Consider the following 14,246-nt stretch of genomic DNA (forward strand, 5'->3'; position numbering starts at 1 on the left):
CGTTTGTTTCTTTTAGCACCAGAATATCTGCAGTTTCAATTTAATGACTTAACACTACAGTGCAATATTATGAGGATGAAGGCTTCCCTGTGGTCAGTTTCATTCAGTTTCACTGAAGTGTGAAGAAATAGCTTTGTTTATGTCGTCTATTCACTTCCTGAACACAAACCAGCAGCAAACTAAGGTCGGAGATGATGCTTGGACTCAAACTGTGTGCAGAACACATCTTTGAAGCTGTTGAGCCATGGCAGCACAGCTTGGGTTTGGAATCTCAGACTGATTTAATCTTCATTCATTCCAGTAAGTTAAGTGTAAAACTATAAACCAGACTGGTGAAACTTTTCACCTCCTTCCTGAGTTTGAGACTGTTCCCACATATCAATGAGGACCAGAAGACTTCAAAAGAGCATCTGATGTTTACTGTACAGTGTTTTTTACAAAGTTTCTACAAAGGCAACTAAAAAGAGCGGCGCGGTGAAACGTCATTTGGCCATGCCGGACAGCCAGCTCAGCTTGAAGAGGGACGGAGCGGCCGACTCCTCGTCCTGATCCACCAGCTGCCTGAAGACGCTGCCCGGCCGGAACGAGTCCTCGCCGCTGCCCGAGGAGGAGGCGGGGGCCTGGAGGGGGAGGGGGGACACCAGTCAGGTCACAGAGGAAGAGAGGAAGAGACTGTCCTCTCTCCGGAGCTCCCAGCAAATCCTCTGACGGGAGAAGTTCATGATCTGAGACTCCACCAAGCCTGCAGCGTCCGTCTCCGTCCCCTCATTCATCCTGTCACCTCTGAAAGTCTCTGGCTCTGCGGGTTTCTTCCTGTTTCAGACATTTATTCACTTTGTTTTTCATCTCATTTGAGTCTGATGCTTCTGTCCCCGTTAAAATGAAGCTGTAAATTAAATTAAACTTGATAAAAATATATCGACGTTTTTGTTTTTTGTCAGAATCTTTTAGAAAATGTTTAATATTCATTAAAAAAAACTATTATTCAGCTATTCTTTGTGAAATAATCCTGAAAATTCCCACTTTTCTTTCATTTATTTATTTATTCAGAATTCTGTTATTTTGAGTTCACAGAGCATTGACTCAGAGCGACACAAACGTTTACTGTTAATCTACATGAATCTGTTCATACGGCCGTGAAGAGAGGCGGGAATCAAACCCGCCACCTGAATGGAGCCAGGATTCAATCACATGAGGAGTAGGAGTGACGGACAGGCTTCTAGAGAACACCCCCCCCACACACACACACACACACACAAACAAACAAACACACACACACACAGAAGATAAACTACTTCAGTAAATAAAGGCTTGTTTTCTACATCTCTCTTCTAAAGAAGCACCGCAACCCACTGCAAACACTGCTACAGTCCAGCTAACACACACACACACACACACACACACACACACACACACACACACACACACACACACACACACACACACACACACAGGAACTTGCCTGTCTCTCCGGGTCAGAGGTGCTGGGACGGCAGAGGACAGGTCAGACAGAGAGACACAGTGAAGCAGGGAGAGACGGGTGAGGCTGAGAGGACGAGGCGTCCGTCACTCACCAGCTGCAGGGCGGCGTCCGGCCCCTTCGAGGACGACTTGGACTTCCTGGCGCCGGACATGCTGAGCGGCAGCAGGCCGAACCTGGAGGGAGACGGACGGTTAGAGAGACCAGGACCAGACCGACGTCTGAGGCAGCGAGCAGGGGAACGGAGGAAGACGATGGCTGCAGGGACGATTTCTGAAAACAGTTTTTAATGCTCTGTGAATCCGGTGACAACTTGGTTTTCCCGGGCTGAGGGTCTCCTCCGACCTGATCTGGCTGCTGGCCAGCGGCAGGACGTTGTGCGGCTCCTGGGCGTTGACGCTGCTGCTCCGCGGGACGAAGCTCTTCTCCGAGCCGGTCAGCAGGCCCAGCAGCACCTGGGACACAACCGGAACCCAACCGTCAGCGGTGGCGAGCGGCCCGACCCCCCAACACGAGCCCACACGACCCCAGAGGCACGCCGGGAGCCGGCGGACGCACCGACGTCCTCTGGGACATCCGGTTCAGGTTGACGTTGAGCGGAGGAGTGAAGACGTCCAGGTCGAAGGGGTCGATGAAGCTCTCCAGCCAGTCACACACCTCGTGGAACCTGAACCCAGAGAGACCGCTTTATTCCCGGTTAACGAGCCGTGAGCGTCCGCAGACAGGCCCCGCCCCGCCCCGCCCCGCCTACCGCGGGTCCTGCTGCGCTCTGGAGCTCTTGGCCTCCTCCGGCCGGCTGCTCAGGGTGGAGTTGAGGTAGCGGAGGTCAAAGAGCAGCTGCAGGGCTCGGTTCTGAGTCATGGGGAAAACGCCGTCCTGCAGCAGGAAGCAGACGCCCGGCTGAGCTGCAGGTGTGTGTGTGTGTGTGTGTGTGTGTGTGTGTGTGTGTGTGTGTTACCCTGCTGTGGTCCCGCTGGCTCAGGCTGTGGTAGTGCTGCAGGGCCTGGTCCAGGCAGGCGTGCAGCAGCTCCTGCAGGGTGGGGCGGGGCAGGGCGTGGCCCCCCACCCTGTTCACCTCCACACACAGCTGGAACAGCAGCGTCTGCACGAACCAGGACGGCTGCAGGACACACACACACACACACATGAGGGCGGGGACGGAGCGGGGGCCGCCGGGAGGTTCTGATTGGCCCACCTGCACCGGGAGGCGGATCTTGGACGTGACGCTGGTCCCGGACTCCGACTCCTCCTGGATTTCTAAATCCTCCCAGTTGGTTGCGGAGGCGAGGATGGCCCCCACCGAGTCAGCATGCAGCGCCGACCTGAAGTCCTCCAGCAGCGCCTGCCACGCACACGCACACGCACGCGCACGCGCACGCGCACACAGTTACTCCTTATTTCACCCTTTATGGAACAAATACCACCATCTGATCACCACACACACACACACACACACACACACACACACACACACACACACACACACACCTTGGAGAGGGCGGAGCTCCAGATGCGGTAGGCCTCCATGCTGCAGGTGAGCAGCTCCTCCTTCAGCTCCGCCCACTTGGCCTGGGCGGGGCTTACCTCCGCCGCCGCCGCCGCCCGGGCTCTGCCCAGCTTCTTGGCCGGCCTGTGGGTCCCGGCCGCCGCCGCCGCCGCCTCGGGCCCGCTCTGTTTACCCAGGATGCAGTGCTTCAGGTTGGGGCAGAGCTCACTGATGGACTGACACAGCCTGGCCATGAACAGGACGGAGCAGAGGGGGGCGGAGCCGGGGTCCGGCGCCGCCGCGGCCAGCTCCGAGCGCACGCGGCTCAGGATGTGGCGAACGCAGTCCACACTGCCGGCTCGCAGCGCCTCCTCCACCGCCGGGGAGTCGGTGAAGCGGTTAAAGGAGGAGGAGGAGGAAGAGGAGGAGGAGGAGGAGGAGGAGGAAGAGGCGGGCCCTGCAGAGAACACAGAATCAGGATCTGAGTGGAGGCTGGAAAGGCTGCTGGTTTCCCGCGGAGGGAGTCGTACCTGCGTCCTGCGAGGGCAGGTAGTGCTGCAGGTCGTCCAGCCGGGTCTTCAGCTTGGCGTCCATGGAGGAGCAGAAGTTCTGGACGCAGGGCGTGAGCGCCTGGGTCTTCATGGCCAGGCCGCTGCGCTGCTGCTGCTGCTGCCTCTGGCCCACGCTCACCCAGGCCGCGTCGCTCAGCAGGTCCCCGGGCGACTCCGACCACACGAAGGACGCCACGTCCGCCTCGTACTGCGCCAGGCGGCCCGGGCCGGACCCGGCGCCGCTCTGTCCCTCCAGGTCTCTCAGCGCCGAGGACAGCAGCTGCTCCGAGCTCACAGAGATGGCTTCCGTCTCTTCTTTGGTGATGGCCTGGACACATCGGAGGAGGAGCGATTAACATGAGAACCCCCCCCTGAGGCTCTGCAAGTCTCAGCGAGCCCCCACCTGCAGGCGCTGGAGGAAGAGCTGCTGCAGGAAGTCGTCCCAGACCGCCAGGGGGCGCTCTAACAGGCGCTGGCACACGGTGCTCCAGTGCTGGCTGATGGAGTCGGAGGACAGCAGGTCCCACACGGCGTCCCTGATGGCCGCCAGCCCCTTCAGGCTCTTCACGTACACCAGCAGGCTGCCGACGCCGCGGCAGATGTCCTCCTTACAGCTGAGGGAGAAAACACGCCGCGCCGTCAGGGAGGAGCCCATTCACTCAGAGGTCAGAGGTCAGACTGCACCGTGTTTGTGTTTATGTTTCGATCACATGTTTGAGGAGTGCAGCAGTTCGCTGACTGAAAGCTTCAATGCTCGCTGGCCGCTTTGTGTCGGATGAGGCGCTGCTCGGCGGCGGGGGGCCTTACGTGGCGATCCACTGCTGCAGCGTGTCTCTCAGCTGCTCCGTCTGGATGGGCTGAGCCAGCGTCCGCAGGGCGGGCTGGAACTCGGTGATGGACGGAGGGAGATACCCGAACCAGCTGCCCGTGCTCGACTCCTCCTGCAGCACCTTCCTGCCTTTAGCTGGAGACACGGGGGGGGGGGGGTCAGGATCAGCCGTCCACCGTCCACAGCGGGTGATTCCAGCCGTTTACCTGCAGGCGCCGTGGAGGTGACGTTCTCCAGGATGGAGAAGAGCATGCCGCAGCTCAGAGCGCCCTCCCCGGTCCTGGAGCCGCCCTCGGGGGGCAGGTAGAAGACGGCGTAGGCCTGGAACAGCGTGGTGACCAGCAGCTCCACCAGGCTGCACACCTGGGCCTTGATCCCCGCGCCTGGAAACACGGAAACACTCCTGTCTCTGGGCTCTGCACGCGACTCCCGTCACGCTCTGAGCGCTCGTACCGTGCTGCGGCTGGTTCAGCAGCTGGTGGATGGAGGATTTTCGAGCCAGCAGGAAGTCAGCAAGGGCCTGCCGCGGCGAGCTGTCCTCCAGCAGCATGGTGGACACCAGGGCCTCGGCGATGGCCTGGTCCGACACGGCCCGGCCCCGCAGCAGGGAGCGGCTGTCCAGCAGGATGGTGGACCTGCAGGCACAGAACAGGAGGGTCACTCACCTCCCGCCGCCGCGCAGGGACCGGGACGCACGCCGCCCCCTACCTGAAGTGTCCGGTGGTCGCCACCTGGCGCACCAGGATGGGGAAGCGGGCGAGGACGGGGCTGTAGTGCCCCCCGGTGGCGGCCTCCAGCTGCAGCAGGCTGTGCAGGTGGCAGCAGAGCAGGTAGAGCTGCGTGGCCTGGAGGTACTGGCACGCCTCCATGGCGCTCCAGATCCGCTCCGGGATGTCCAGAAGGAGCTTAATCTGGGAGGCCATGACGTAGAACTTCTCCTGCCACTGCCTGGAGGCCTGCAACACACACACACACACACACACACACCACGAGACAGAGGGTCAGTCTGCAGCACCTCAGGACGGAGTCTGAACAGAAGTGGCGGGGACAGCTTCATTCCCACTATCAATACAACTTTACTCTTCATAAACCTCACATTACAAGACCTGATGCACTTCCCTGGATATTCAGGTTATTCACTGGATAGTCAGACTCCTGTAGTTTTTCCACATTACCTCAGAGTTTTTGATTTAAAAATTGTTAAGTGCAGTGATGGTTTAAGTCCATCCTGTATAACTTCAGTTTTATTGTGTTTTTGGTATGACAGAAGAATTAACCTGACTCTGAGCTGCAGGTTCATTCAGCAGAACTGATCAGAATTCTGTTAAGAAGCTTTAACTGAGCAGTAATGTGAGGTTTCAGCTGAGTCTTGCCTCTTCTCTTTGATTTGGAGATAAATCACTGGGTTTGTGAGTGGAGTCTGGTGCAGGTGGCTGAAGCGGTCAGTGTGGAGCTCTTCCTCCGGAGCTCGGACGCTCACCTCCGGCCTGCCGCCGCTCCCCGCGGCCCGGCCCTCCTGCTTCAGCCGCTGGCAGTACTGCTGCATGTCCTGGATGGAGAGGACCACGCTCTCGGAGCTCTGCCTCATCTCCCCGATGGTGTCCGCGGCGTCGATCAGGTCCCGGTAGCGCTCCCCCACCATCTGCCGCAGCTCCTCCTTCTTCTGCTCGATCTCGCCGCGGACCCTGCGCTCGATGCGGCGGATCTCCTCGGTGTTGTAGCGCTCGAACAGAGCCGCCGGGTCCTTGATCTCCGACACCCGGAGTGACAGCGCCGGGTCCTCCGCCATCATCCCCCAAAACAACACTCCGGCTCGGGCGTCCAACCAGGAAGAGCGGGACCGACTCTTCCGGCCTCCACGTCAGCGAAAACATGACGTCACCGCAGCACAGCCAGGTCATTGGTCACTGCTGCTGTCAGTCAGCAATCATTTCCGCTAATTGGGTTCCGCCCACCTGTGCTTATAAACCAATCAGGAGTTGAGAAGCTGTAAGGAGCGTGCTCCTGTTTTTCCGGTTTTTAAAGGTTTGGTTACGGTTTGACCTCTGGAAACTTTTACAGTTTTAATTTTACCCCACATAGCACACCGATCTGAAATAACAGATAACTCAAAATTAAAAATAAATAAATCGTTATCTAACAAGAAATGGATCGAATAATGTAATCCATAATCCATCTGGTTAATAATGAAGGCCATGTGATGACAGCTGGAGATTTTTGTCTCAAATATGACAGAGTTGTCAATCAGAGTTACTTTGTATCCGTATTGAAAGGCATCCCTACTCCTCAATTTGCTAAATTCAACAGAAGAAATCATTTCAAATTTGACTCGTATCACAAATATTTGTCCACATCTAGTTGGAAGTTGTGACTTTGATAGTATTAAAACACCAAATAAAAGAATTAGGAAGACATTAAGTGAAGCTGCACAACTTTATTTTTCTGAAACTCTCTCAAAAAATTATTCATAAATTTGAAAGCAAAAGAAATGCATTTCCAAATTTTAAAAATAGTGCATCCATCTGGTGAACTACTGCGGCAGAGATTTGGATTGTGTATTTTTCTGATGATATTGAAACCTCTGCTCACTTGTTTTATCGATGTATTTTTTCTGCCGCTCTTTAGACTGATATCCATTACTGGCTACACTCAAAGATCCACCTCCAGACCCTTGAATGGGACTTTGTGGTAAACACTGTACTGATTCTGGGGAAAGTTTAAACAAATGCAGTTATATGAATGTGACACCTGGATTATACCATAACGGTTTTATTTCCCACACCAAAGCCCTTAATTTAATGAAAACTGAAAATCCAATTTAGTTGAAAAATTTGATCCAGCCCTAATAATAACTATATTTTCTTTATTTTTTTAAAGATGACTTTACTTCCCTAGAAAGATGTTTTCTACTGTTTTCTATGCACCTGTTCCTTAAAATGTTTAAAAAGATGTATGCCATGTTGTTTGTATATAATCTTTGTCCCAATAAAAATCCTTACAAAAAAAAAGGTTTGACGTATGGTGAGGACTGCCAATCCGACGCCAAATCCAACAGCGTGCTTTGCAGCCGAACATCTGGAAATCTCACGAGAGTATGAGTCCACCGCTTTTTGTGAAAAGAATCACATTCACTGAAGCCATTGTGTCAATTCATTCATTCACACACACACACACACACACACACACACACACACACACACACACACACACACACACACACACACACACACACACACACACACACACACGTAGTGAAATTCCAGGTGTCAATTCACCAAAACCATCTGCTGTAATGATCAGAGCTCCATGGTGTCATTTTTCACCTCTATGCAATGCTATGCTATGCAAATTAGGTGATGACGTCATTCAGAACGTTCATGACTGAGATGTTGCAACAATGTATCCTTTTAACTGACATCTTCATCTAATTTGACCTAGATATGCAAATGAGGCGTTATGCAAATTAGATGATGATGTCATTTAGAATGTGCCTGACTGAGGAGCTGCAGCGATGTACTGGTTTTAAAGCAACATAGTAACACAGTTATTTCTAGAGACTTTTACAGATAAAAGCCCAACAGAACTCAATAAAATAGCAATTATCTCATTTAATCTGTGCATGACTGTATGCTAAGCTTAAATTGGGTTTCCATGATAAAAATACGTAGTGATTATTCAGGCTGTCAAAATATTCCTTTTTATTTGTCCTGTCCATGGAAGCAGCAGAGTGAGGATCTGGTATGAGACAAATCCCAAGATTACATGATGTGTTCTGAAGGCATGAGTATATAAAATATGAATCATTTTAAATAGCAGAAGTAAAAACTTTTGCTGTGTAAGATTCATTATTGCTAACTTATGATCCGCATTTAATAATAATAATAATTAATACACTTTATTAGTAAAGCACTTTATATTTTCCATTGTCAAAGTGCTGCAGTACCCAGAGTTCAAGACATTTACAGAATTTTTTGAAAAACTTTTATAAAACTGTAGGTTAACTGTCTGTGGAGATACTACACTGTACCACGGTTAACGTGACCTTTAATGATATGAAATGAGTGTGAGGATGCATTCAGTGACTCTCTGTGTGTGTGTGTGTGTGTGTGTGTGTGTGTGTGTGTGTGTGTGTGTGTGTGTGTGTGTGTGTGTGTGTGTGAGAGAGAGATCAAGAAGCAGGAACAGATTGTGCACTATATTCAGCAATTTTAATAAGTTGGAAAAATGTAGAAACAATATATCTAATATGAATGCTTTATAATATACATCCATATATAAAATGCAATAGACGAGTTATAGATCAGACACAGATGGAGACAGAAATCCTGATGAAATCTTAATTTTTAAGTTAAACACAAAAACATGACACAACCCAAGCCTTATGTAGAGCAAGCTCATGTTTATGAGCTGAGTGTCCTGCTTATTGGATACCAGAGGTGGGCCGTCAGGGCCTGCAAAGCCTTCCCTGCTGGCCTAAAAAGTATCTGAATTACAGACTGATGTAAATTATATTTTGTCCATAAATAATTAATAAATGATTCCAAACGGTATGTTCCGGTTTCTTTCATAGTGGGGCGACAGTAGCTCAGTTGGTAGAGCATGTCGTAGTCTTATAACCGGAAGGTTGGCGGTTCAATCCTCGCTCCTGCAGGTCAGGCGTAAAATTGTTGTTGTGTCCTTGGGCAAGACACTTCACCCACCTTGCCTAGTATGGAAGTTGTGAGAGTGAATGGTTGGTGGTGGTTGGGAGGGGCCGATGGTGCAGTTCCGTCAATCTGCCCCAGGACAGCTGTGGCTACAGCAGCAGTTTACCACCACCCAGTATGGAGAGAATGAATCATGCAATGTGAAGTGTCTTTGCGTGTCCTGAAAAGCACTATATAAAATGCAATGCATTCTTATTATTATAGTTTTCCCGTGGTTTCCAGACATGTTTTTTTTTTTCATATTAAACCATTTAACCAATCAGATTTCAGCTGTAGCGGAGCCAGAGTGGGGGCAAGGTCGCCCCAGGGCCCACAATGTCATAGGGCCCCGTTTCGTGTGATGTGTTCACATTTACTCGTAAATAAATTATTATAATAAAATGTGCAGTGTGTGCGAGAAGGTATAAGCATATGACTGTGGGCTCCAATTTGTCAATTCTTACATTACGACTGTCCATGAATGCATCAGAGCTGGAAGCCAGCGCTGGTTGGCTGTGCGGCAATCTGCAAGATCACAAGAGCGGCAACTCTTTGGAGGGAAGTTAAGCAGTCTGCTAAACACTAAGCTAGCTGCTAGCGGTACTGCCCAAAACCTAACATCAGAGCCACTGGTGAGTCAGTGAAACCTTCAAAAATATTATCTTTATCAGAATGCTGTGGTCTGAAACACCTGCCTATTTGAATGTGCCTTGTGTGGCTCTCAACTATAAGAGACCACCGAGTCTATTTTTTTTTTCTAATATACGTGAATTCCAAAAGCTATAGATAGCTGTGTCTATATCTATCTGACTAGATTGTGTAATTTTTGACCAGTTGTGTTCATTTTATATTTAAGCTGTATCAAAGATGGTACAGATTTAGCCTGTGAGTTTTTAATCTGATTTTTCAGCACCATGGACAGCGGACGCTCTGAGATTGACAGGCGTCAATCTGCGTGCATATGTGTATTCGTTCTTCAGAACAAGTTTGTGAACTGGTTTGTGACTTTATTCTGCTTTCTGAAGCATATAGGTTTGCTGGGCTCAATAAAAGTGAGCATTAGTGTGTTGTTTGATGGTAGCATGAGGGATTGTTTGAATGGTAAAATTACTATCGTAAGGGCCCGTCGAGAATGCTCCACCCCCTCTGTACTGAGACCCACGCTCCGCCTCTGGATTTCAGGCATCATCTTTTGCCAGGGTCAAAGAAATCTGCCTGAGGCCTTCACTGTCCGTTCTGATGGCCCAGTAAAGTAAAGTGAAGCGTCAAACAGACAGTTGCTTCAACCAATCAGATTTCGAGTTGGCGACTCAGCGCAGCGCAACAGCAGATCCAGGCCTTCTGATTTACATTCACCAAGAGATACAGTAGGGGGCGGTATGCACCTAAGTTGTTGGTCGCCTACCTCAATTATTCCAAAGAAGAAGAAGAAGAAGAAGACCTGAAGAGAAATAAAACTTACTCCAGAAATACCACAGGGCAGCTGGACTTTCAGCCCTGACTTTATGGAACTGAAACGCACGGATAATCTATATGACAGAGCAGTTGAACTCTTTTTGAGGAAGGAAAGGAGGATGTATTTTGTTTTCAAATAATCGGGATTTTGGTGAGTAAAATGTTCCTCTTTTCCTAAATAATATTGCTGTTTTATTAAGTTGTTGATGCTCACTGTATGTGCACAGATCTAAGTAGGAGAATTGTGCACTTCAGCAAAGGCATTTATTCTGGCTGCACAAGTGTCTATCTGCTGTGCAACAACTCTTTATGTGCATATCTGCATAATAAGATTTTTTTTATAGACATAATATAGTTATTGAGAGGTGGATTGGTTCAGGCGGATCTGTTCTGAAGGCCTTAGTGTGAAATGCACGGTCCGCCACTGTTGGATACTAATGAACTTTCTTTTTTTTCATTCTTCGTGCACAAATATAATATGAACTGTGGCAGTAAAGTTTTTGAAAAGTTTTACTGATCAGTCAGTCAGTTGAAGCTGCTGAATGGACTGTATTGATTTATTTATTCGAGCTCTTGTTGTTTGTATTTGCTGTATCCAGCATCCGGTTCACCTTTTGTTCTAAACGTTCCTGCGCGTGACCGTGTGCACGGCCCCGTGCGGGTCCCATGTGCGTTCACATTTCGGAGTGTTTCAGTATTTCAGTGCGTGGGAACCGCGTGTGCGCGGCAGCCCGCGCGCTCAAATGGCGCGCTCCGGTGCGTCAGGCGCGCTCTGGTGCAGCGCTCAGGTGCGTCAGTGAGGCGCGCTCCGGTGCGTCAGGTACGTGAGGCGCGCTCCGGTGCGTCAGGTGAGACTTTGCACCCGGAACAAAGAGGGAGAGAAATCAAAGCAAGCGGCTCCGTTTCCAGGTAGGAAGCTGTTGATCCACCGAGAGACAAACGTCCCGGTTTCTGCTGTTTTCAGTGAAAAGTGTTGAAATGTTTCATGGTCGTGTTTTTTCTTCTTCTTTCTACTTGAAAAATCTGCTCTGGTGTTGATGTGTTTCTGTGATCACCTGTTTTCAAATAATCCATCTCATGTAGGTTCCTCCAAATGTCAATTCTTTACTGACTCTACAGAATCTTTTATCATTTGTTGAGGATTTTTATCAGCAGTGAGTTTCTGCTTCAGATAGAGAAGGTTTCTTTAGTACTTCATCTCCAGTATTTCTGAATAAATGGACGTTAGAGAGGGAGAGAGAGAGAGAGAGAGAGAGAGAGAGAGAGAGAGAGAGAGAGAGAGAGCGAGAGAGCATTTCAGAATCTCACTTCTTTAAAAATTTTGCTTTTCTTCTTTAAAAAAATCTGCTTGAATTTGAAGAATATGAGGAGAGTTTGAAGACTTTAGCTGTTTCCCTCATGTGAGCAGAGTTCACTCACGTCTGGTGTAAATAAATCTAAGTCAGGTTTATTTCCAGGTCCAGGTGTGGCTTGATGCTTTAAAGTCTCAGCTGGAGAATCCGGAGTCCTGAACAGAGCCTTCAGATAGACTCCAGGCTCCGATTGTTTCCTGGTCTGGGTTTCAGACCCCAGGCCAAGTCAGGAAGAGCCCAGGTCTGCATGGAAGAAGAAGTATTTGTCTGGAGAGGGTCCAGGTCAGGTCCAGGTCAGGTCTAGGTAAGGTCCAGGTCCAGGTCCAGGTCAGGTCCAGGTAAGGTCCAGGTCCAGGTCCAGGTCAGGTCCAGGTCCAGGTCCAGGTCAGGTCCAGGTCAGGTCCAGGTCCAGGTCCAGTGGAGATCTGAAAAAATGTTTAAGGAAAGTTCTGGTGTGTTTCGGTATTGTTTACAGTGTATCAGAGTGTTTCAGAAAGTGTCACTGTGTGTGAATGTGTTTGTGTTCCTCTGTGTTTCAGTGTGTTTCAGTGTGTGTTCCAGCCATGTCTCCCAGAGACGTCCAGCAGGACCTGGAGGACCAGTTCAACGACGTGGTCTCCAGGCTTCAGTCCAAACAGTTCTTCCAGTCGGACTGGGACATCGCGTCCTTCGCCATCTTCTTCACCTTCGTCGGTGAGCTCTCGCCTCTCGCTGGAGGACGTTTTCCTTCCCGCCGCTCCTCGTCTCATTGAAACATTTTCACACCGCATGCAAATCACAGTCAAATCCCCACAGAACCCGTCGTCTGCTGCGTCTTTTCACTTGATTCAACAGTAGAAAACGTTCAGTTCAGAAACAACTCCGTTCGCTTCTCTGTTCAGAGTTCCTTCATATGCACAACGTTAAAGTTATGTTTAGAGCACCGTTCCCTTCTTATCCTGCTCTGTCAGTACCTCTGATTAAAGACTGAAATCTGAGAGTCTTTTGTTTCATAACTCAGATGTGCAGTATTTAAAAACTTTAAATTGCTTCAGAAATAAAAGACAAACCGCAAATGAGAAGTGAAGCAGAACGAGAGGCATCTTTAAAGTGTGTGTGTGTGTGTGTGTGTGTGTCAGGTATGATCCTGATGCTGATCATCCTCGTGCTCATCCGCTGTTTCTGCTGCTGCTGCTGCGACGACGAGGTGAGACCACTTCATGAAGGGATGAAGGGATGATGGAGGGATGGAGGGATGAGGGAGAATGTCTCTGGAACAACAGTCAACACTCATTTTCCTTCACGTCGTGTGATTGGGAATGAAGCGGACTGCTGTGGTTCAGGGTTTAGTCTCCTCCAGCAGACTGCAGGTCCAGCTCAGGACAGCAGGCCGTCCGTCGGTTGACGTTGTTTTTGCTCAGTTATCTTTGATTTCCGTCCGTTTTAAACTAACAAAGATCAGAGATTTTGATCATAGTGCTGTTCCGCAGCTGACCACGGGGTGTCACTGTTTCTGTTAGTCACACCAGTGTGTGTCTGTGTGTGTCGAGTTCGTTCATTTTTGTCATGAGTTTGACTCTCCTGTTGTAATTTTTCGGACATGCGAGAAAGTGTTTGGACAGACTGATTTGACCTTTGACCTCATGGAACTCCATGTTGCTGATCCTGGTTCCGGTTGAGTCCTGACCTCACGTTTACATCTGGCTCGGTGTGTCTGAAATACTTCACATGCGGAAAGATCAGAGAAGCTGAGCCTGAAGTGTCCACAGAGGTCAAAGGTCAAAGTGTGTGGCAGTCTGGTGGTCGAGTTCCATTCGGTCGGTGCTGACGGTGACGTTTCCTCTGCAGCCTCGCAGGATGAAGGTCGGCGTCGACAACTTCGCTCTGGCGTAGAAACAAAACGCTTTCTGAAGAACCCGAGCGCCGTGAACACGCCTGAAGCCGACCCCTCCACCTCCTCACCCCCCCTCCATCCCTCCACCTCCACCCCTCCACCTCCTCACCCCCCCTCCATCCCTCCACCCCGCCCCACCCCTCCTCTGCAGCTCTGCACACCGACTGAACTGTTTTACTGTCAATGTTTCACCTGGAATAAAATGTTTGTACTTTGTTCATTTTGTCATGTGAGAATCTTTTACAAGAAACTGCTGGAACGAATATTTTAATAAATCACTCATCTGTCACTGGGGAAGTGGTTAATACTCCCCTCTCACTGAGAGAAGGCTGTGGGTTCGAGTCCTGAATAGCGATGGTCACGGAAATCGGCAGAATTGGAATTATTCTGTTTTCTGAAAATGAAGTTTTCAGTGTCTAGTTGTAGATCAGGGTTTGTGAGGAGCTTCTCTAATGAACACAGCTTCAAGTACTAAGTAAAGGTTTTGCTAATGCCAGCATGCTAACACCGCCACAGCAGCTCCGAGATCGGCGAC

The 14,246-nt window shown here is 50.0% G+C and overlaps 2 protein-coding genes across 3 annotated transcripts; one reads left to right on the forward strand and one right to left on the reverse strand.

Annotated features, from left to right (window-relative positions):
• Window positions 1–9: 9 nt before the first annotated feature.
• cog1 (component of oligomeric golgi complex 1) lies at window positions 10–6,176 on the reverse strand. 2 transcript variants are annotated; one of them, XM_030089673.1, is made up of 16 exons: window positions 5,827–6,176; window positions 5,055–5,302; window positions 4,800–4,981; window positions 4,553–4,729; window positions 4,325–4,481; window positions 3,921–4,131; window positions 3,497–3,845; window positions 2,969–3,423; window positions 2,676–2,822; window positions 2,439–2,600; window positions 2,232–2,356; window positions 2,039–2,147; window positions 1,826–1,935; window positions 1,575–1,656; window positions 1,463–1,484; window positions 502–620 (listed from the first exon to the last, which is right to left on the reverse strand). In XM_030089673.1, the coding sequence occupies exons 1-15, from the start codon at window positions 6,136–6,138 to the stop codon at window positions 1,476–1,478; spliced, it is 2,835 nt and encodes a 944-aa protein (XP_029945533.1). In that variant the 5' UTR covers window positions 6,139–6,176; the 3' UTR covers window positions 502–620; window positions 1,463–1,475. The 2 variants fall into 2 exon arrangements, with proteins under 2 accessions (XP_029945531.1, XP_029945533.1); XM_030089671.1 differs by lacking the exon at window positions 1,463–1,484 and having other exon boundaries at window positions 10–620.
• A 5,163-nt stretch (window positions 6,177–11,339) lies between these two features.
• smim22 (small integral membrane protein 22) lies at window positions 11,340–13,927 on the forward strand. Its single transcript, XM_030089675.1, has 4 exons — window positions 11,340–11,395; window positions 12,378–12,531; window positions 12,957–13,024; window positions 13,666–13,927. Exons 2-4 carry the CDS (start codon window positions 12,402–12,404, stop codon window positions 13,708–13,710), a joined length of 243 nt encoding a protein of 80 aa, XP_029945535.1. The 5' UTR covers window positions 11,340–11,395; window positions 12,378–12,401; the 3' UTR covers window positions 13,711–13,927.
• Window positions 13,928–14,246: the final 319 nt, after the last annotated feature.

The sequence above is a fragment of the Salarias fasciatus genome, chromosome 4 (assembly GCF_902148845.1).
Source record: "Salarias fasciatus chromosome 4, fSalaFa1.1, whole genome shotgun sequence".
NCBI classification, from domain to species: domain Eukaryota; kingdom Metazoa; phylum Chordata; class Actinopteri; order Blenniiformes; family Blenniidae; genus Salarias; species Salarias fasciatus.